Source organism: Podarcis erhardii, assembly GCF_964252035.2.
Source record: "Podarcis erhardii genome assembly, chromosome: 7".
In the NCBI taxonomy this organism is placed as follows: Eukaryota; Metazoa; Chordata; class Lepidosauria; order Squamata; family Lacertidae; genus Podarcis; species Podarcis erhardii.
In genome coordinates this window covers 55,885,918-55,906,646 of record NC_138511.1, presented here as the reverse complement: position 1 = coordinate 55,906,646, position 20,729 = coordinate 55,885,918, and the positions used below count along the sequence as shown (strand labels likewise).

At 45.5% G+C, this 20,729-nt stretch overlaps 1 protein-coding gene across 5 annotated transcripts in view; it reads left to right on the top strand.

Annotated features, from left to right (window-relative positions):
- The first annotated feature begins 703 nt into the window (after positions 1–703).
- KCTD15 (potassium channel tetramerization domain containing 15) overlaps positions 704–20,729 on the top strand; it is a 70,399-nt gene continuing 50,373 nt past the window's right edge. The window contains exons 1-2 of one of the 5 annotated variants that reach the window (XM_081872213.1): positions 704–2,052; positions 8,584–8,762. In XM_081872213.1, the coding sequence (XP_081728339.1) occupies positions 8,599–8,762 (164 nt within the window). In that variant the 5' untranslated portion in view covers positions 704–2,052; positions 8,584–8,598. The other 4 variants (XM_081872212.1, XM_081872214.1, XM_081872211.1 and 1 more) reach the window with 4 other exon arrangements.

Sequence of the window (20,729 nt, the reverse complement as noted above, 5' to 3'; positions counted from 1 at the left end):
CAACCCCCTCTATCAAGAAATGCCTCTCCAATAATTTGGAAGGGGGGAGAAGCCCGGGGTAAGATTAGTCTTTTTGCCTGGCTTGAGTGCAATCCCGCGCACGTCGAAGCCGATGGAGAGTCCATTCTTTCCTTCCTCGGGAGCACATTGAGGAGTTTGGGAGGCCATGAATGTTAGGAAGAAAGCAAGGCAGGCAGGCAAGCAGGCAGAAAGTTGCTCCTGCCAGCCAGCCAAGGGGAGGCAAGCGCGCTCCTCATTGGGGCGCCGAGGGCTGGAGGCGGTTTCCCCCGGAGGGAGCGCGCTGCACAAACGCTTGGCCCGCAATCCGACCTGCTTTTGTTCAAAGTTTATGGCGAAGGCTGGAGGCGCAGGGAGGAGGCGGGGAGAGAAAGCTTCCAGCAGGCGGGGAGGGGGGGCAGAGGGAGGAGGCCCGGCCAGGCTGCCGCGGCCGGGCCGGAGGAAGCAGGAGCGCCCCTGGAGCTGCTCGCCTGCCTGGGCAAAGCCTCGGTGGCGGCGGCGGCGGCAGACATCTCCATCTCTCGCCGTGCGCCATCAATGGAAATGGCGCATTTGGCCCGAGGCGGCCTGCCAGGGCGCTTTTCTCCCGCCGCACAATGCCTGGCCGCGGACGTCATTCGCTTCCAGTGGCCTGCGGGGCATTGGGGGAGCGTTTGCAAGCCGAGGCGCGGGGGGGGGGCGGGGAGGAGAGAATAAAACAAAATCGGATCCCCAAAGAAGAGCAGAGAGGAGTCATCGAAAAGGGGAGGGAAGGCTTATTCTGCTTGGCTCTCCGTTTGAGTCCCTCGATCGCTGAGCTCGTCTTGTAATTAAAAGAAGGGGGGTGAACCCGTCTCCAAAACTTGCTCCAGTTTATCAACAAGTGCAGCAGCGGCCCGGGTGCTCCCCTCGTTGTAACGAGGGAGGACTCCAATGATGTGCAAAACGTGCCCTGCCTGACTTATTTGGGAGCTGCAAATTTATGCCTAGTTGGGAAATGCCCCGGGAAATATTACATCAGACCAAATGACAGTGATTAAAATCAGCTTTGCGCTCCCCCTCGCGCGCGCTCCCTCCCTTTCGCGCCCCCACCCCCACCTTTTCCTTCTTTTGCACTTAAGTCTCTCTGGAAGGGACGTGGCCCTGAGGACTCCGGCGGCGCCAAACCGTTATCCTCCCCCCCCCCACCCCACCCCCAGCCAAGAAAGACGAAGAGGCAGGACCGTTAGCAAAAAAAGAGGCGAGATTTCGACACAGGACCCAAAGCTTGGTGCTCGCGAGGAGAAAGGGGGGGCAAGCGATTTTGCAGGGGGAAGTCGGTGCGACGGGGAGGAGGCAGATTTGCAACAGGATTTTTTTTTCTTTTTAAAAATTAAAGAAAGACACAGAAAGAGTTAATTTAGAAAAATAAATAACAACAACAAATCCGGCGGTGGGGAGGGCAGATTTTGCAGAAGGTTGGGGCCAAGATCGGCTTTTCCTGCGAAACTAGCCCAGGCGAGAGGAGAGCGAAAAGGGCTGAGCTAATTGCAGCCTAACGTGGCGGCGGAGCCGGAGGCGTTTTTTCAGAGCCCAAAGCGAGAAGCCGCTGCTGCCGCCGTCTCCCTTTCGCGGTTTCCTTTCTCTCTCTCTCTCTCTCCCCCTTCTTTTTTCCCTCCCTTTCCCCCCTCCTCTCCCCGCGTTATTTAGAGAGGAGATTATTGCCTTTCTTCTCCCGAGCAGCCTCGGCTCCTCTGTTTTAAGGCTCTTCTCTCCCCGATCCCCCCCTCCTCCTCCGCCACCCCGCTTTCCTCCCCTCCCCGCGCAGACGAGGCAAAACAAACAGAAAAGAAGAAAAGAGAGAGAGCGGAGAAGAAGAAGAAGCCTGGGCAAATAGATCTACAATAATATTGCATCGCGGCGGCGGCGGCAGCAGGGTCGGAGGCAGCTCAGCCAGAGGAACCTACAAAGGCGCCCCGAGCTCCCTCCGCCTCGCCAAGCGAGCGGCGCGCAGCGCGGAGGACGGGGGGCTTGGCCCAGCTCGTCGGCGTTTCTTCTTCGCCGCCTGCGCTCAAGGTAAGGCGGGCGACCCGGGCTGGCGGGGGAAGGCGGGCGGGCGGGCTCCTCCTGCTTGCCTCTCTCTCTCCCTCTCTCTGCTTCCTCCTTTGGTTTGCACCGTGCGCGCCTTCCAAAGCAGGGGATCCCCCCTCCCCAAGTGGTTCTTGCAACTCAACTCGGATCTTGGGTCTTGTGTGTGCAGCTGCCTTTTTTAAAGCTACAGTGACACTTCCAGCCAAACCCTTCCTTTGCACCGTGTGTGTGTGTGTGTGTGTGTGTGTGCACGCGTGTGCACGCATGGCTCCGTGCGCGCGCTTGTTCCGCGCGGCCGCGCGTATGTGTGTAGCTTTGCCTTTTATTATTTTTTTTCTCCCGTTTAAAAAAAAAAAAAGACAAAAAAGGCAGGAGGCAGCAGCGATGATGGCCAGCTTGGCTGGAGCCCCCTCGCCCGAGGCTGCTCGCCTCTCGCTGCTGCCCTCCTAGCATCAAGCTGGAGAAGCGGGGAGAGGGGTGGAAAGGGGGAGGGAGAGGTGGAAAGGATCCGGGCCAAGGGAGCTGCGGCTGGCGTGGAGGGAAGCGCGCGGCGCTCGCTGGGGCCCCCGCGGCGTTTGAATGGTACATGCACGAGCGAGCGCGCCTTGACAGCCGCCGCGGCTTTGGAAGGGGGGGGGGATCGGTGGTTGGGGTGACGATGAGGGGCGCCAGAAAGGGCTGCCGGCTGCTTTGGGGGTGAGTGCCGTGCGGGGCGGGGGGCAACATTGGCGCTCCTAGTGCTTTCCGTTTTCTCCTCGGCTGGGGGAAAAGGGGGGGCGCCCCTTCTTTAGGAAGCCCCCTTCCCCGAGGGCTGGTTCTGCACAAAAGGCCAAAGAAATGGTGAGGATGATGAAGGAAAAGCGCTTGGAGGGAACGGGTGAGAGGGGGAGCCAAAGCCCCAGGCAGGCAGGCAGGCGGGCTGTGAATGAAAGTCTGGCGCCAGCGATTAGGAGAGGGCGGCGAGCCGAGCCGGCTTGGCCCAGGACTGCCGGCGATCGTCGGTTTGCGCTGTCGGTACATGCCGCGCGCGGGGCTCCCCAAGCCCTGCTCAAGGGCTGGAGCTCCCCTTTCTAGAGGGGGGGACACTACTCTCCCTCTTCCATCTGCCTGCTTTGCTGCTTCTGTGAAAGAAGAAGAAAAGGCGCCATGTTGCTCTTTTAATTTAATTTTAGTCTTTGATTTTTGTTTGTTTGTTTGCTTCCCGCTACTGCTAGGAGCTTTTCTTTGGCAAAGCCAAAAGTTTGGAGCGAGCCTCCCTGAATGCTGTTTAGAGGATGACCAGCATTCAAAAAGGAGACCCGCGCGGGGTGTTTGGATGTGTTGGGCCACTTGCACGCTGGCGAGTAGATGGGGATGCCTGCTTGAGTTTGTGCAGAGATTTAGTCTTAAAGACCCCCAGGCTGCTCTCTGATACAGAACTTAACCTGGGGCCCATTCAACATAATGGGATGGCCCTCCATGTGAGCCTACAGAAGACTGCACTTTCAATACAGAGGGAAGTTTCAGCTGGGACCCGTGCAACTTCTTCCTGCGGAGGAAAGTGCAGGCTTGTGTGTTGTGTGCACACATAGGATGGAGGGACAGAAAGCACCTTTCGGACCAAGTTCTGTGCTTAAGTGAGCTGGGAAATTTTTAAAGGAAGCCACTTCCTAGCAATAGCTCTGGCTGAACTCTCCATCCACTCCCATAAAAAAACCTAGGCAGATATTGACAGGAGGCCATGAACTTGCACCCTGCCACACTCCTAATGACCAGATTACACCTCAGCTGTCAACTCCCTGGTTGTGCAGTTGTTCCACCCCCTGCATCCCTGGGTTTTTAAAGGCTCCCAACTGTGGAGAGCTGAGCATCATTTGCACAGACAAAGGTGTCCAGGCCTTCTATGTCTTAACCCACGGGCACATTTTCTATGGAAAGGTTAAAAGGCTTTTGCAAAAGGGAGGGGAGCACTAATATTCTCCAAAGGCTCTTGAGGACAAGAACTTTGGGGGGCAGAAAAGGTGCTGTGAAAAATGCTTATATCCAGGTGCTGCCCTAGACCTGCCTTTGATCAAGAGAGCCCAATGAAGGGATGGTCCAGAGAGCAGGTTTTAGGTTTGACCTGATAAAAGGCAGGAGGTGCAGCCCAGGAAGGTCTCCTGCACAAGCTCCCTTGATTCATTCCAGGGGGACTCCTGCAGACTTCCCTGCTGGACTCAAGTCCTTAGCCACAGAGTAGTTTGGATGCACTTGATGCTTTTGATAAGCGACTGGCTGGCTGAAAGGAAGATGTCCCTTTTGCATCCTAGAGAAGGGCGGGGGGGGTATATTGCACTGTTTCAAGGCATCTCTTAAAAACCCGCAGTTTTCATTTCATCTCTTAAATGGGCATGAAGGAATTAAACTGCATGAGTGAATAACAGCATTAGTTTCAATTAATTTTTTTTATCCTGGCAACAATAAACTTTAGAAACAAAAGCGTTTTTACATCCTTAATTAGTCTGGCTTCCCATCTGTAGGCTTTTAAGTGTCTGTGTGCCTTGATTTAAACTTTGTCCCTCTTTTGGAGCTCCTTTCTTTGCCTGCTTTCCCCCTTTTTTGTTTTGTTTTTAATCCCTGCATACCATTTGATGTAGTTTCCTATTGTTTGCAACCTCTCACCTTCCCTCCCTTGGCCTTTGCCTGCTTTGCCTTTTAGTTTCTGCAGTTGCTTTCAGGTATACAGATATATATATTTCTCCCCTTCCCCTCCAAAAAAACACAACCCACCCCATCAGCAGCAGTATTGGTTACTATGGCCCCCCAGGGTGTGTATGTACAAAAAGGGAAAGTTTTATCCATCCCAAACTTATTTTGCACTTTTGAAGTCTTTTTTTTTTTTTAGGAGGATTTCAAATTGTCTAGAGTGTATATTAAATGAATAATATTCCTGTAGGCTTGTGTGTGTGTGCGAGAGAATGAAGACAGAGGCAACACCCTGGAAATTTCTGCAGTCTTTCAGCATTCTCTGCCCCAGGGTGATAGCCCTGGGCATGGAGTTGAATGGAGCTCTTACAACTGCCTTCTGTTTACCTTTTATGGTTAAAATAACAGCTTAGCAAAGAAGCAACTTCATGGGGAAGCGATTCGGTGAAATCATTGCAAGCTGTAGCAGCCTAGCTAGTTTAATCACCCCTAGAGAGCGGAACAACTGTGAGCTCAATGGGACACAAAATCATTTTGTGTGTAAATGAGCATAGGATGGTGGTTATTTCACTTTCCACGGGCAAATAGTTTTTACAAGCAGCACTTAGGCAGTTAGCACAGGAAGGCGGGAAGAAATAAGCTGCCTTTTGGAAGATCCTGGTGAGAGATGATAGAAAGCTACTCTGCACACCAACATGGAGGCAGTTTGGGTATCAGGTCTGTTGGTTGTTGGCATCATCCAATGAGATTTCTTTTGAATGAGAGCATTGCAAGACTGCCCATTTATTTCCAGCAGGGCTGGTGCAGGAGAATTTCCCAGTGAATCAGTGTCTCTGCCTTCAGCAAACTCCCAGAGATCCTCTTCCTGTGTAGACAAACCACACAGGGATAATTTGAACTAATACAGTGTGCTTAGTTTACACACACACACAATTCTTAATTACTCTGTAAAAACTTTCACTTGAGACTGCCTCAGAATATGTCAAAAGTTCATTTCAGAAGCAGTAAACCAAAAGACAGTTTGATTCTTTCAGTGCATTCTTTAGATACAAATACAAAAATATTTACCTTTTCTCTGAATACTTTTTGATGGTGTAGATACAGTGCTTGAGAAAAATGTCATCTTAAGTGAATGAGAGCAAAAGAGTCAGTTGCACGTTTACAGGTCAGCTCATAATATCCATCTTCTGTGACAAAAACAAACAAACACCTGGGTGGTGTTTTTGTAATCTGCGTACCCATCTTTCTAGTCCACTCTGAATTCAGATCTGGGTCCCCATTAGATTTAGATTAGCATCTGCTCAATTTTGTGGACTGCAGACTTGAATAATTTTTTTTCTGCATCTAACATGTGAGAGACAGCAACAGTGCACAGAGGTAATTCAAAAAGCCATGCAAGGGAATAGTATAAATTGCTAGATTGCACAGTTGACATCCAGGATGAGAAATTAATGTTGTTAGCCCTATGCAAAATTGCTGGAAAGTGAGCCCCATTGGAAACAGATGGACTTACTTCTGAGTAAAAATGCTTGTGATGGAGCTGTGAGCCTGCAGTCCTAATCACTCTTACCAGGGTTATGCCTCATAGAGTGGAACTTGATTCCAAGGAGACATATTTTGTATGAGGGACCCTCAGAGATGTTGCTGTTGTAGGTTAGCTAGAACACTTGGACTACACTCTTGTTTCTGTAAATTCAATGGGAATCCTGCTTCTGCAAATCGGAACAGCCTGCGCCTTCTGCCTTTATCTAGCGGCTGTCATTTCTTGCCAGAAGTCTCTATTGCAAGATAAAACCATTGCAAAGTAAGAATTGAAGGGCTTTCTCTGTTGCTAAGATTTCATTCTGAAGGAGGAAGAAGGCAGAACGGTGATTATTCACGAGGGAAATTGCTGCCTTTAGTTATAGGGACTTCCTAGGCAGCTCCTGTAACACTGTTATTAGGGGATAATAGGCTAGCTGGGATCAGAACAAAGACAGGCAGCGGTGACATCAAGCTTCTAGCTGGAGACCCCCAAAAATTTAAACCCAGGAATCTAGTACGTATAAGAGCTTATTGTGTTCTTTGGTGTTGGGATAATTTGTAGGCATCTGGGGAGATGGGGCATCTACAAGCAGGAAGAAATGGCAAAAGACAATGGGCTGACACTCTTAAGCAAGTAGTTCCGTTGATGATGTGAAATATTTGCTTAAGATGGCTCAGGGCAAGAACCAAGAGTCATTTGCTCTTTTAAAGAATTCAGCCCCTCTCCTTGAAGGTGGTGCTATTGTCAAAATGCTAATGATAATTTCCTGCCAACTGGCTGAAGTTTCTGGGACAGCACTAATCTTTGGGGTAGCGCTCAGGTTAGATGTCCGTTCTGCACTTCTGCGTGTCAAGACAGAAAAAGATGTGGATCCGTAATGGGGTGATGTATTTCTGGTGGCAGAGTGGCAAAACAGTCAATTAAACGTGGAGTTTATATTCTTTGTACCGATGTCCCAAAATTACTTTTCAGCCAGTTTCTATGCAATTCGGAAAAGCAAATGTTTTCTGCCTGTTGGGGTGATTTTGTCCAAGTATTGTTGCGATGATGTTAAAAAGGGAGACTTTGGATTCTGAGAAGTGCGGTCAAAGGAGTCTGTAAGAAATGGAAATTCACTGTGAAATATTGCATAGGGTGTGCCTGTCGGATGTAGCAGACTATAGATGCTCTGTGTTGTGACTGCAAATAAAAATACCAAGTCAATTAAATTATTCTCTGAAATGTTTCATAGCTGTAATATTTGGCATATTTTGCTGTAATGAGTAGGCGGGTGTGTGTGTTTAGAAATGAAGTTTATAGGCTGTGCCACTTGGAATGTCTTGCAAGATTTTGTGTTGGTTGCCTGTATGTGCGACAGTATTGTTTTATCCAGATTATTATTTATTAATTTATATACCACTTACTTGTCGGAATAGCTTCTAAGCATTAAAGCAAACTGAAGTACCTACTGTCTGTCAAAGTTTAAAATCTGATTGTTATTCTCTCAAAGGCTGAGGGCAATCAAAGTTTCTTGACATTTTCTTGGAAATCTGAATTTTAGTGAATATATTTATGGAAAGAAAGTCTTTTGAGTTTAAACTCCTTTTTTTAAAAAAAGAAAGAAAGAACTGACTATAAACAGGATTGTTGTCTGTATGCCTAGATAGGTCTGTAATATATGACTTCAGCTGAGAACGCAAGATACAGTATTTGGAAATGGTATACAGAAAGTAACAGTGGTCACTTTTTAAATGACGTTTTTTGTTCTAGCCTTCTCTTCAGCTAGAGGGCTTTTCCTCTAGATAAAAAATAGGTATTAGTAGTTGTGTTGTGTAGGTAGTTGTGTTTTTTTTAAAAAAAATGTTCTATGTTTGATGCGAATTTTACTACATGTCTAAATGAAATGCCTTAGGTACTGAGGAAGTCACTAATTTAGAGGTGTCTCGTTACTGAGACAAACTTGCAAAAACCCCTGAATCCCAATTCACAAATTGGTTATTCGTTTGTCAGGGGATATTTCACATCTAACACATAAGCCCGCGACCTTTAATTAGAATTTTGCAGTTTGTTTTATGCCCCTTGAGGCTGACACCTTGAAAAAGATCCCCCCCCCCCGCTTGATTTCTTATTGCTAATAAGCATCTTTTCTCTTTGCCCGCTGGTCCTTTGAAGAGTATGATGCAAATACACTTAATTACGAAGGTGGCAATAATTTGTTAGCTGAATATGTGATCAGGCAGATGCAAAAATGATCTTATTAGATCTGTGATCTCATTGGAATCAAGGTAAAGCACAGCTGTGATTAAGAGGATTTTTCTTCTTCTCTTTTTTCTGTCGGGGGCTTCTAGGAGGAAGGCAGAGCGATGTCCCGGCTGTCTTTAACACGGTCTCCGGTTTCTCCATTGGCTGCCCAAGGAATCCCTCTCCCAGCTCAGCTCACCAAATCCAACGCCCCCGTGCACATTGATGTAGGAGGACACATGTACACCAGTAGCCTGGCCACGTTGACAAAGTACCCAGATTCCAGGTAAGGTCAACACTTTTCCTGGCAGCGTCCAACGCATAGAACTTAACACTCTTTGATAGCGGGAATTCAGCCGTAAGACGAGTAGAATCGGAGACTGTGAAATGCTTGTGCTGTTTCCAGATTGAACCCTCTGATACATTCCCCGCCTTCTGTCTTGCAACATTGTGTTTGAAGCACCTGTTGCAGTTGCTGTCCCCCCTCGCCAGTACTGCTGCTTTGTAGCTAAATAAATGTGCCCATTGAAAGGTGATTTTAACCCAGGTGTGTGCACACTCTTGGCAGCCCCAAAGAGAATTCGCAAAGAGTTTTCTGGTTGTGCCTTTTCAGTGAATTTGTCACTGGTGGGAATTTGCTTGCTTGTTCTCCAGTCACTTTTGTTTTGAAATTGTTTCGATGGAGCTTAATTTGCAAGTCTGTTTCATCTGCAGTAATCCTGAGCTCAGAAACAGAAAAAAGGAAGTGCAGCTGAAAGAAATTGTATTCATATGCGAATTAATGTGCTCAAGGTTGACTTGAGAGACAGTAATTTGTTGACGGTTCTCCGCTGCATTGTCATTTCTTGGTTCTTCCAGTTTATTTGGAAATAAGTCCCATTTAGGTGCAATCTTTTCCTCTAAGCACTTTCTTACAGACACACAAGTCCGAAAGTAATTAATAAGCAAACGTGCCGAATTGTAGTGTTTGCTGGTGCCTTTCAGGGCAAACATCTTCTTCGTAGCTGCGCATAAGTTTGTTGCTGCACATATCTGAGTAGTGTACCATTCTAGCAGTTAGATGCTAAAGACCCACCTGTCTTGTAAAGCTTGTTGTCAAGATGCTGAGTTTCTGGGGAGGAGGCTGTCCTGGGAAGGTGTTTGGATTAAGTTTTAGGGGTCCCCCCCAAAAAACTGAATGATGGATGGGATTTGATTTTTATTTGCATCAGAATATGTCGGCATCAGATAGATGGGGGTGGGTTGCAATTCACTGGTCCAAATGTGTGATGTAATGGCTTGGTTCATACTTTATAATGATTCAGAGACTCACAGTTGAAAAAAGAGGAAGCTACATATGCAAAACTTTCAAAGCTCTCATTAAAAGAAGATCCTTCAGGTCTCAGAATTGGTACCAGGTCTGCAGACGGAGGGATAAATCTGTTAGAAAGATTCCTACACAAGCCCAGTGCATGGTTTCTGTGCTGTTGAGAAAATCCTTAATTGCTTTTTGTAGGTTCATTGTGCAAGAACTTTCCAGTGAATGTCTTCCTGGGTCTGTTGATCTGACTCCATGTTTGCTTCGGCTGTCAGAGGTTCTGCTTCACACATTATAAGTGTGCACCTAAACATGCAGCGTATGGGTGAGACAGGCACATGATTGCTCACGTAGATCACATAGGTTCACTGCTCAGAGGGCCAGGATTGTCTGCAGCTTCCCTGTCACTGTCAAGAATACACTTGGTAGCAAACCTGGGTTTGTTTTGGTGCGTAATGTATTGGAGCCCCTCAGTGCAGGTCCTGCTGGGCTACAACTCCCATCATCTGTGGCTATTGGCCATGCTGGCTGGGGCTGATGGGAACTGGAGTCCCAACAACATTTGAAGGGGCACAGGTACCCCGTCTCTGCCGAAGCAGCTAAAGTTTGGCTGTGAGATAATACATGTATGATACATGACCTTTACTTCTATAATATGGAAATATGATTTCTTCTCAGAAGGATAAAGTGTTTGCTGAAAGCTCAATTTTTTTGTGCAATTTCTTTTTGAATTTGAGTTTTTTGCATTGATTCTGGCAAACCTTTAAACCCAAAGTAGAGATATCCTGCACTATGGCTGTGATTTCATTCCGGGGTAGATGGAGTGGAATACTTTAATGACCTGTAGGAAAGAATCATGGCCTGAAATATTTATCATTTAAACTACGAAGATGATTAATTACGCTGCCCTGCTGTCTGATTTCTAAGGGGCTGTTTATTTGAAGGTGCTGATTTGAAGTTTATTGCGACAGCATCAGCCCAGTGCATAAATATGCTTAATATAACAATGCAAGTGAGAGATTTGGGTTGTGAGGCTTTCAAACTGGGTTCTTCAAAAACTCTTCTGTGTGGGGGTAGCAGACCCACAGGTCATATCTGCCCCCTACAAACGTGCCTCCCACATTTGCCTTTTTTGCAAAGAAAAGAATTTTATTTTTGTTGTTGATCTGTGTTCAGCTTGCTCCTCTTCCTCATCCTTTGCTAGCTGTTGTTGGTCTTTCTTGGGTGTCCAAAACACCTCATGTCTCTAAATCAGTTGCCTCTTTTTACCTTTCAAGGGGGCCTTTTTCTCCCTCTGGGGTGCTGCTATTGTAGGAAGGTCTTAGGAAGAAGGGCTCCTTTCTGTTTCCCAAGATGGTGGAGCCTCAGAAGAGGGAGGAAAGGTAAAGCAAGGACTTCCTTCCATCCCTGAACTCCATTCTGCTTCTTTGCTAATTAGCAAAAGTGCTGGGGTCTGAATATTGTGTGTTCGTCTGAATGTGTGTATGCACATCTGTGCGAAGGAGGCATACAGCCCTCACAGTTGGCCAGTCCTCGTTGTGGTCCTTGGGTCAGTAAAGGTTGGCCACTCCTGATATAGGTGGCCACATTCACATAATACACTCAAAGTGCTGTGATATCACTTTAAACCGTCACGGCTTCCCCCAGAAAATTCTGGGAGCTACAGTTTGTTAAGGGTGCTGAGAGTTGTTAGGAGACCCCTATACCCCCCAGAGAGCTACAGTTCCCAGAATGGCTTAACAATCAGGCCCTCTTCCCAGGGAACTCTGGGGATTTTAGCTCTGAGAGAAGGAATAGGTGGCCTCCCAACAACTCTCAGCCACCTTAACAAACTACGGCTCGCAGGATCCTTTGGGGGGAAGCCATTGCTCTTTAAAGTGATAGGACACTGTTTGAAATGTATAGTGCATTTCAGTGGGGCCTCATAGGGCAGCCTTTGTCAACCTGACACCCTCCAGGTGCCTTGGACCACAACTCCCATCATTCCCGGCCATGAGGAGACCAGGAAGATATAAGGGAGCTTGGCCCATGTCGACTATGGTTGGTCTCCTACCAAGTCATACTGAGGGTAGTGGGGATGTGGGGTGTATTGCAGGACATGCTTTTAATTCATGGTGCTAGTAAGGGCCAACTGTGTCCTGCCTGAACTCTACATGTGCTCTGGAACACTTCTGTAGCTCCATGGAAGCACATGCCTCACCTAAAAAAGGGATATTGCAGAGTTGAAAAAGGTTCAAAGGGCAACCCAAATGAATGAATGAAAAAATTAAAATAAAGGTGATGGAGTGACTCCCTTATAAAGATAGGTTGCAGCATTTGGGACTTTTTAGTTTAGAGAAAAGGCGAGGAAGAGGCGACCTGGTAGACGGTTATGAAATTGTGTATGGCACTGAGAAAGTGGATAGAGAAAAGTTCTTCTCCCTCATAACACAAGGACTTGTGGACATCCAACGAAGGTGAATGTTGGAAGATAAAGGACAGAGAAAAGAAAGTACTACTTCACACTGCGCAAACTATGGAACTGGCTGCCTCGGGAGGCAGTGGCAGTGGCCACCATCTTGGATGGCTTTAAACAGGATTAGACAAATGCATGGAAGACGGAGCCACCAGTGGCTACTAGCCATGATGGTTATGCTCTACCTCTGCAGTTGGAGACATCAATGCCACTGAATACCAGCAGCTCTGAAACCGCAGGTGGAGAAAGGAATCTTGTTCTCGGGTCCTTTTTGTGGGTTTCCCTCAGGCATCTGGTTGGCCACTATAGGAACAGCATGCTGGACTAGAGTAGATGGGCCAGGCCTGATCAGCAGGAATGTTCTTGTGTTCTTATGCTTGGTTGTACAGAAGGTCCAAGGTTCAGCCTCCATCATCTCCCTGTAGAGCTGAAGAAGGCATTTTCTTGGAGGGCGGTTGCTTGTCAGTGTGGTCAGTCCTGAGCCTAATGGGCCCATGGTCTGATTTAGTGTAAGGCAGCCTCCAGGATTCCCATAATCCCCGGCAGAATGCAGTCCATGTCCATTAGCTGCAAAGCCAATGTTGGAAGAATTGCTTGAAGGCAGAAGGTTTGGAAGCCACTGATATTATGTACGCAGAAGTTCATAGAAAGTGCTGCAGCCCCAAACATCTGTTTCATGATTAAAGGAAAAAGCGGGAGTGGGGAGAAAGGAGGGAAAATAACAACTGGAAATATTTAAAGTATTATCCACACTGGAATTGTTGAAGAGAAACGAGTATGAAACATGGAAAAATGAGACTTGAGGAAAATTAATTCCTAAGTTTAATTTAGGTGTGGTGAATCATAGAACTGAAGAGTTGGAAGGGAATCCCAAGGATCATCTAGTCCAACTCCTTGCAATGAAAGAATCACAACTAATAAGTTTACAGTACAAACCTCTAGGGGAGGACCAGTCAAAGAGGATGATCTGTTTGTCTGAATATCACAGTCAGACAAATGGCAGTAGGGAGCGGGACCTAGGGCATGCTGAATTTTTCAACTTTCAAATTCCAAAAATGAGGGATTCTAAAACGTTGTAATATGACTTCGGAATTCAAAAGATATTTTGATTACATTAATTTTAATTTAGCTTTGCTTGATAAATAAAATGTGTGTAAAATTGCATAGAAATCATTAAAAATGATAGCCAAGAACTTGCAGTATTATTATTATATTATATTATATTATATTATATTATATTATATTATATTATATTATATTAATTTAGCATTACCTGAAATTTTCAAAAGGTATCATGAAAATGCTTTGGTTTTCCAAGAGCAGTTAATATGCTTTTCAATCAAACATAGATTTACCAAGCTAAATGTTGTCCAATCACAAAAATAATAGCAGATTTGAATAGCCAGACTCCTCACTGAAGAAATTTGCAAAAATAAAATTTCATCCCCTAAAATGACATGCCCTAGCAGGACCCTGTATACAGTGGTGCCCCGCACCATATACAGTGGTGCCCCGCAAGACGAATGCCTCGCAAGACGAAAAACCCGCTAGACGAAAGGGTTTTCCGTTTTGGAGGCGCTTCGCAAAACGAATTTCCTATGGGCTTGCTTCGCAAGACGAAAATGTCTTGAGAGTTTTTCCGACTTTTTTCCCCTTTCTCCCCCCTTTTTCTAAGCCGCTTATCTGCTTATCCGCTAAGCCGCTAATAGCGCTAAGCCGCTAAGCCGTCAATGGGCTTGCTTCGCAAGACGAAAAAACCGCTAGACGAAGAGAATCGCGGAACAGATTCTTTTCGTCTTGCGAGGCACCACTATATTCATGGGTAGCAGCAGGAAGGGCATTTGCAGGGCCAAATTGGTGGTGGCAGTGCAGGGGGAGTTTAACCCTTCCACTGATTCTTCCCTAGAGGCTGTCCCCCCTTTTTTTTCTTGGTTCCAAAGTGGGAACTGGGCCGAGTTTTTGAGTAGAGGGAGAGAGGTTTAGGAGGAATCACAGGGCACTGATACTCCCTTCCTGTCTTCACATGATGGCTAACTGGCAGACTTACTGACAATGTAATTTGATGTTTGCACTAACTGTAGCACCTATGACATCGCCTTACCCCATATGTTCCCAATTAACCTCTTCAAGCAGTTGTACTGGAACTGATATCGGTGCCACAAAATACCCATTCTGCATTTGTAAAAACTTTGGAACTCCCTGCCTAGTAACATCAAGCAAGTGCTTTAATGTACTCTTGTCATGACCTGCTAAAAGCTTTTTCATTTAGAGAAGCCTACGGAGGTGTTGAGAAAGTTGATGCAAGCGCCAGTCTTTTTTAGTCTGTTGTAATCTTAACTTCTTGAAAGTTTTTAATTACTGCTACAGATAGGTAGCCGTGTTGGTCTGCCATGGTCAAAACAAAATAAAAAAATTCCTTCCAGTAGCACCTTAAAGACCAACTGAGTTAGTTCTAGGTATGAGCTTTCGTGTGCATGCACACTTCTTCAGATACACTGAAACAGAAGTCACCGGACCTTTCTATATAGTGAGAAGGTGGGGAGGGGTATTACTCAGAAGGGTGGTGGGAATGGGTGATTGGCAGATAGCTGCGATGAGCCTGTTGACGACTCTTAACGACTGCAATAGGTCTAACAGGAAAAAGCAAGGGGTGAGAAGGTGAAAAATGGCTTTGTCATGTATAATGAGATAAGAATCCAATGTCTTTGTTCAAACCAGGTCTCTCCATAGTTTTAAGTTTGGTGATAAGTTGCAATTCAGCAGCTTCTCTTTCCAGAAATAGACTGGAAAGAGAAGCTGCTGAATTGCAACTTATCACCAAACTTAAAACTATGGAGAGACCTGGTTTGAACAAAGACATTGGATTCTTATCTCATTATACATGACAAAGCCATTTTTCACCTTCTCACCCCTTGCTTTTTCCTGTTAGACCTATTGCAGTCGTTAAGAGTCGTCAACAGGCTCATCGCAGCTATCTGCCAATCACCCATTCCCACCACCCTTCTGAGTAATACCCCTCCCCACCTTCTCACTATATAGAAAGGTCCGGTGACTTCTGTTTCAGTGTATCTGAAGAAGTGTGCATGCACACGAAAGCTCATACCTAGAACTAACTCAGTTGGTCTTTAAGGTGCTACTGGAAGGAATTTTTTTATTTTGTTTTAATTACTGCTGTTAGTTTTTTCCTATTGATTATTTTATTTTATCTTTTCTTTTTGTAAGCTGCTGCTTTGATGGTTAACCACCACCCCCTCCATTAAGCAGTGTATAAATTTTTTATGAAATAAATAATAATAACTTCTTAGGATATTTGTGAGATAACGTTATCTCAGGAAACAAACCTTCAAGGCAGGTCAGACTTCTTACGCCTGTGTCGAGTTGGATGTGGGCTTGTCCCAGCGAGCTCTGCGTTCAAATCCATCCTTGAGCAAGCCACACTCTCTCACCCTAGCCTACCTTGCAGGGTTGCTGTGAGGAGAAAATGAGATCCCTCCAGCAATCCAGATCTTGCTGGATTTCCAAGCCCCACCATCCCTGACCATTGACCACGATGGCTGGAACGTATGAGAGTTAGAATCCAACAACGTTGGGAGGGCCACAGGTTCCCCACCCCTGGTATAAAGCACCTTCTCAGTGGTGACTCCCCTCTTGTAGAATGTTTTCCCCAAGGATGCTCTCCTGGCGCCCTCTTTGTCTAGTTTAGGCACCACGCAAAAACTTCCCTGTTTACCTGGGCGTTTGTTTTGGCCCTTAAGTGAAGGGGCTTTTATGTGAATGTGGTCTTTTTTGGTGGGACAGGATCTTCTAGACCTGCCTTTTGTTTGTATAGATGTGTTTGTTTGGATTTTTTTAGGCTTTTAATATTTATTGCTTTTAATGTTTCTGTTGTGATTGTATGTTGCTTAGAGTTGTTTTGGAGTAATGCAACCAAAAGATATTCTTAATGATGATCATAACAACAACCAATGCAATAAAAATAGTAACGCATACAGAACATTGAACCCAATTGGCAGCTCTGTCGTTAAAACTCCAGAGGCAGGGGTGCTTGAAGTTAATAAGCAAAAGGTAAGAGAGAAAAAATGGGGAAGGAGCAGCGATTTGAGGATAATTCAAAAGGAGAGGGCAGTGACTCTTTAGCCAAATAAGGAAGAGGAGGGGAGATGTACAGTGGACATAAAAGCCAGCAAATTGGAGAAGTGAAAACGTTCTAGGTGCAAAGTACCATCTAACCAGGGTAGCGTGGGAAATCTCATTAGTGAGGTAGACCAAGAGGTAAAGAATGGGTTAGGAGCTGGTGAGAGAGGAAGAGCCAGAGATTTTGCCTATTCCACAGGCGAGCATATGTTTGTATCCTCTTTCAGTGGCTCTTAGAGGCATTGATATACTTCCCAGATGCAAGGGTAACAAGAGGAACCACTTAGCAGTCTCCCTTAGAATTAGGTAGCCGAAATACACCAGGATTCTCTTGACTTCTCGCCCTGATCATCTAAAGGTGAAAGCCAACTTGGACTTCAAGGCAAAGGAATCTCCTCTGTGACAGGGAGCTGAGGGGAACCTATTCTTTACTGGGTCCCCTTGAGCCTTAACTGATTAAGTATAAAATTGATAAGCACTGATGGGGGCAAAGGAGAATTAGGGTGCAGGGACGTGGAGCAAAGCCAGTATGGTGTAGTGGTCAGAGTGTGGGACTAGGGAGACCAGGGTTCAAATCCCCACTCAGGGTTGCTGTGGGGATTAAATGAGGAGGAGGAGAATAATGTGTACTACCCTGCACACTTTGGAGGGGGAAAGGAGACACATAAATGCAGTACAGTGGTACCTCGGGGTACAGACGCTTCAGGTTACAGACTCCGCTAACCCAGAAATAGTACCTCTGGTTAAGAACTTTGCTTCAGGATGAGAACAGAAATCGCGCAGTGGCAGCAGCAGAAGGCCCTATTAGCTAAAGTGGTGCTTCAGGTTAAGAACAGTTTCAGGTTAAGAACAGACCCCCAGAGCAAATTAAGTTCTTAACCTGAGGTACCACTGTAAACAAACAAACAAACTGCTTGCGGTCTAGAAGGGTTCAACATGGTTTTAAGTTTGGGGTTTGATCCTCCAGCGTTCGGAAATAAGAGAGAAGGGGTTTTCCTAGAACAGTGGTGGAGGGAGAGAGGACTTGCAGGACTTCAGGCTTCTCATGGGTGGTGATCACAAAGGTGTGTGGTATGCAAATAGGGTCTTCAGGCAAGCATCTTCTCTTAGGAAGCAACAATGCTCCTGAATACCAGTTGCTGGAAACCACAGGATGGGGGCGGGGGGGGGGAGGTTTCTTGAGCTTCAATCCTTTCACATTCCTCACAGGTTGGCCACTGTGAGAACAGGATGGTGGAATAGATGGGGCATTGGGCTGACCCAGCAGGCTCTTCTTCTGTTCTCCGCCAGAGCTCTATGACAGCCAATTAGCAGATACACACTTTGGCTGGCTTTGTATCAGGAACCAGGGAGGGTGGAAGACCTCAGCTTATCCTGAGGTTTTCCCATACCTCTTGGCACAATAAACAAGAGTCACTCCTGTTAACAACGCAGAACTTTTGGACCTCCAGATGTTGTTGGACTACAACTCCCATCACCCTTGGCTGTTCTTGCTGAGGTTGATGGGCATTGTAGTTCAGTAACAGCAAGAGGACCAGTGGCTCCCCACACTCATTCTAAAGAATGGTCTTGCCTGCGTCCCCTAAACCTTGGCTTGGTTCACCTTACTAGATAAATATGTAGTTGTTAGAGGATATTTACAATGTCACTGATACTAAGCTTTTTAGCAACACCTTTCATGACCAAGATGGAAGCCAGCTCATTTTTATTGAGACCTACAGTGGGTTTAAATGACAATAAAGGAGATTTTTTTACTAAAGTGTAGGAAGAACTTTCTGGCCGTCAGAGTTGTTCAACAGTGGATCGGACTCCTTCAGAAGGCAGTGGACTCTCCTTCATCGGAGGTTTTTAAGCAGAGGTTGGGTGGCCGTCTGTCGGGGAATCTTCAGGTGTGATTCCTGCGTTGCAGAGGGTTGGACTAGATGACCCAGGAGGTCCCTTCTCACTCTACGATTCAATGATTCTGTCACCAGCTTTTGCAGACTGAAAGAAAGGTAACAATGCTTAAGGTTCCTATGTGGTTGGTGAAGGCGTCTGTTTGAAGAAATAAGGTGGGAGGGATTCTCCTAACTTTTTAAGTTCTTACGCACATGCACTTAATTGGGCAATAAGGAAAAAGCCCTCTGAGAAGTAAAACTGGAATATATGCAGGTCTTGATCCAGGGCACTTAACTTTCCTCCCGCATCCCCACCTACATTGCTCGCCATCTCCATTATAACCTAAATTTCAGTTAGAGTGCCTTGACAGTTAAAAATATCCAGCCTGAACTACTTGTAATTAAGCCCTGCTGAGTTGAGTGGGATTTTTATTTTCCCCACTGGGGACAGATGCATTGCCTGTAGCTGCAGTCCTTATATATACTCATCCAGGAATAACTTTTACTGAGCTCCTTGGGTCTTACTTACAAGTAAACTTGCATAGGATAGGAAATTATCTTTCCAGTAAAGTCCCAAGTAAATCTTGGGTTTTTGGATTTATCAAAACCCTTAAAAGAGATGGCTTGCTCCTGGTCTTGAAAGGTGTTTTACGTCCAATAATTTTATTTAGTATTTAATATTTTTTAAGCATGTGTAACTGAAATAATTGCCCGTCTTTCCCTTCATTACCTCTATCTCCACCTCTCTCTCCTTTCTCTATGGTTTCCCTTGGAGTTGGGACCTGACTTGTGTACTCTGTCAGGCCTTGTGCACAACAAAGGCAATGTATAATAAATTATAATGTAGGGCTGTATGCAGCTATGTTCTACTCAGGGTAGACCTGCTGGAATTACAGAACCGATGTTATTCATGTCCGTTGCTTTCAATGGATCTACCCTGAGTAGGCCTGGCTGTAGATACAACCCAGTCATTCCCTAATCCCTCTAAATGGCAAACTCATGAAATTCTATTTTTAAAGAATTCATCAGCCTGAAAGCGAACAGTGAGCTAAGGTACTAATAATAATAAATAACAGGAGTTTTAAAGAACAATAACTGTTAACAACATTAAATCTTGCATGTATTACAAAGACAGCATTTTTACGTCACGGTAAACAATGGTTAGTAGTTTACCATCAGAGCGACAGACTATGACTCCTGGCTTAGCATTAAATCTGAACCAGGGGTTGTGCTTTGTTTTTCTTCGGCCAAACCACAACATTAAGCCAAGGTTTATACTTGGCTTGCCAGTCATGATTTATCTGAGCAAATTGTTTGTTGCTCTTGGAAAGGATCTCTGTGTTTGGTGCATCCCATTGACCACAGTTTACTGTTATGGGCACTAATGGTTTACAGTGATGGGCACCTATCTTGTAATGGTTGCCCAGCCCCAGTGTGACCCTATGCATGTTTACTTAAAAGTAACTCCCACTCTGCATAGTGCAGCTTATTTCCAGGAGAGTGCATGCAGGATTGCAGCAAGAAATCGGACTTCCCTCTCGCATCTGCTTCGTTCTGTTTTCTGTGTCTTCTGCCTCTCATAATGATTTATAAAGCACAGGCAATTGGCCCCTTATACTTTATTGATCCATTCATAATGCCTTCAGAGATGTTAGTTAGTCCATAATCTCAATGTTATTATTGTTGCAAATCTCAATGTTATTGTCAGATGCTTGCTGGAAATATAATATTTAGAGTGCTGAGGGCCTTTCTCCATTTTACCTGATTTCTGTTAATCAGATCTTCCAGTTGTTACCTGTTATTAGATCATACAGCATAAAGGCACTACCACTTGGCATATCAGGATGAAATTCCCCTAACCAACCTCACATATTTAGTCCATCATACCCTGAAAATTAACCCAGTCTTCTGGGATTTGGAGGTGAAGGGGAGGAGGAGTCAAATTTCTGAAAATATCTGGAAATAGAACCACAATTCAGTAAAACAGAGCAATTAATAAATAGGCAGTAAAGAGCAAAAATAGCAGTCTCCAGTTATGAACTGCTCTGAGATCTTCACATGAAGGGAGGTATATAAATTAATTAAATAAAATCATGTTCCCAAACAGGGTTTTGCTAATTTCCTCAAACTTGAGAGTGAGCTACTCTAGAGGAAGAGGGTGTACTGCCTGTTAACCCATAATTGATGGCTCTGGAATATTCAAAACACATTTTGGATGTGAATGAACAGGTCCATCCCTCAGTCTGTTCCCCATAACGTACCATCTTTGTCAGGCTGTTTTGCCAAAACACGCCAGGTTGGCTTATCATACTTCGCCAGGAATGAATTAATTGTGTCACAATCAAAGCACAGTTTGGCTGGTTTGACCAGATTTTTAAAGAAGCTAGTTCCATTGCATTAATAGCAAGTGAAGCTACTTTTCATGTCAAGAATGCCAAGCTTACCATCGTAAGGGACCACTGCTCATCCAGATGTTGTTAGACTCCATCT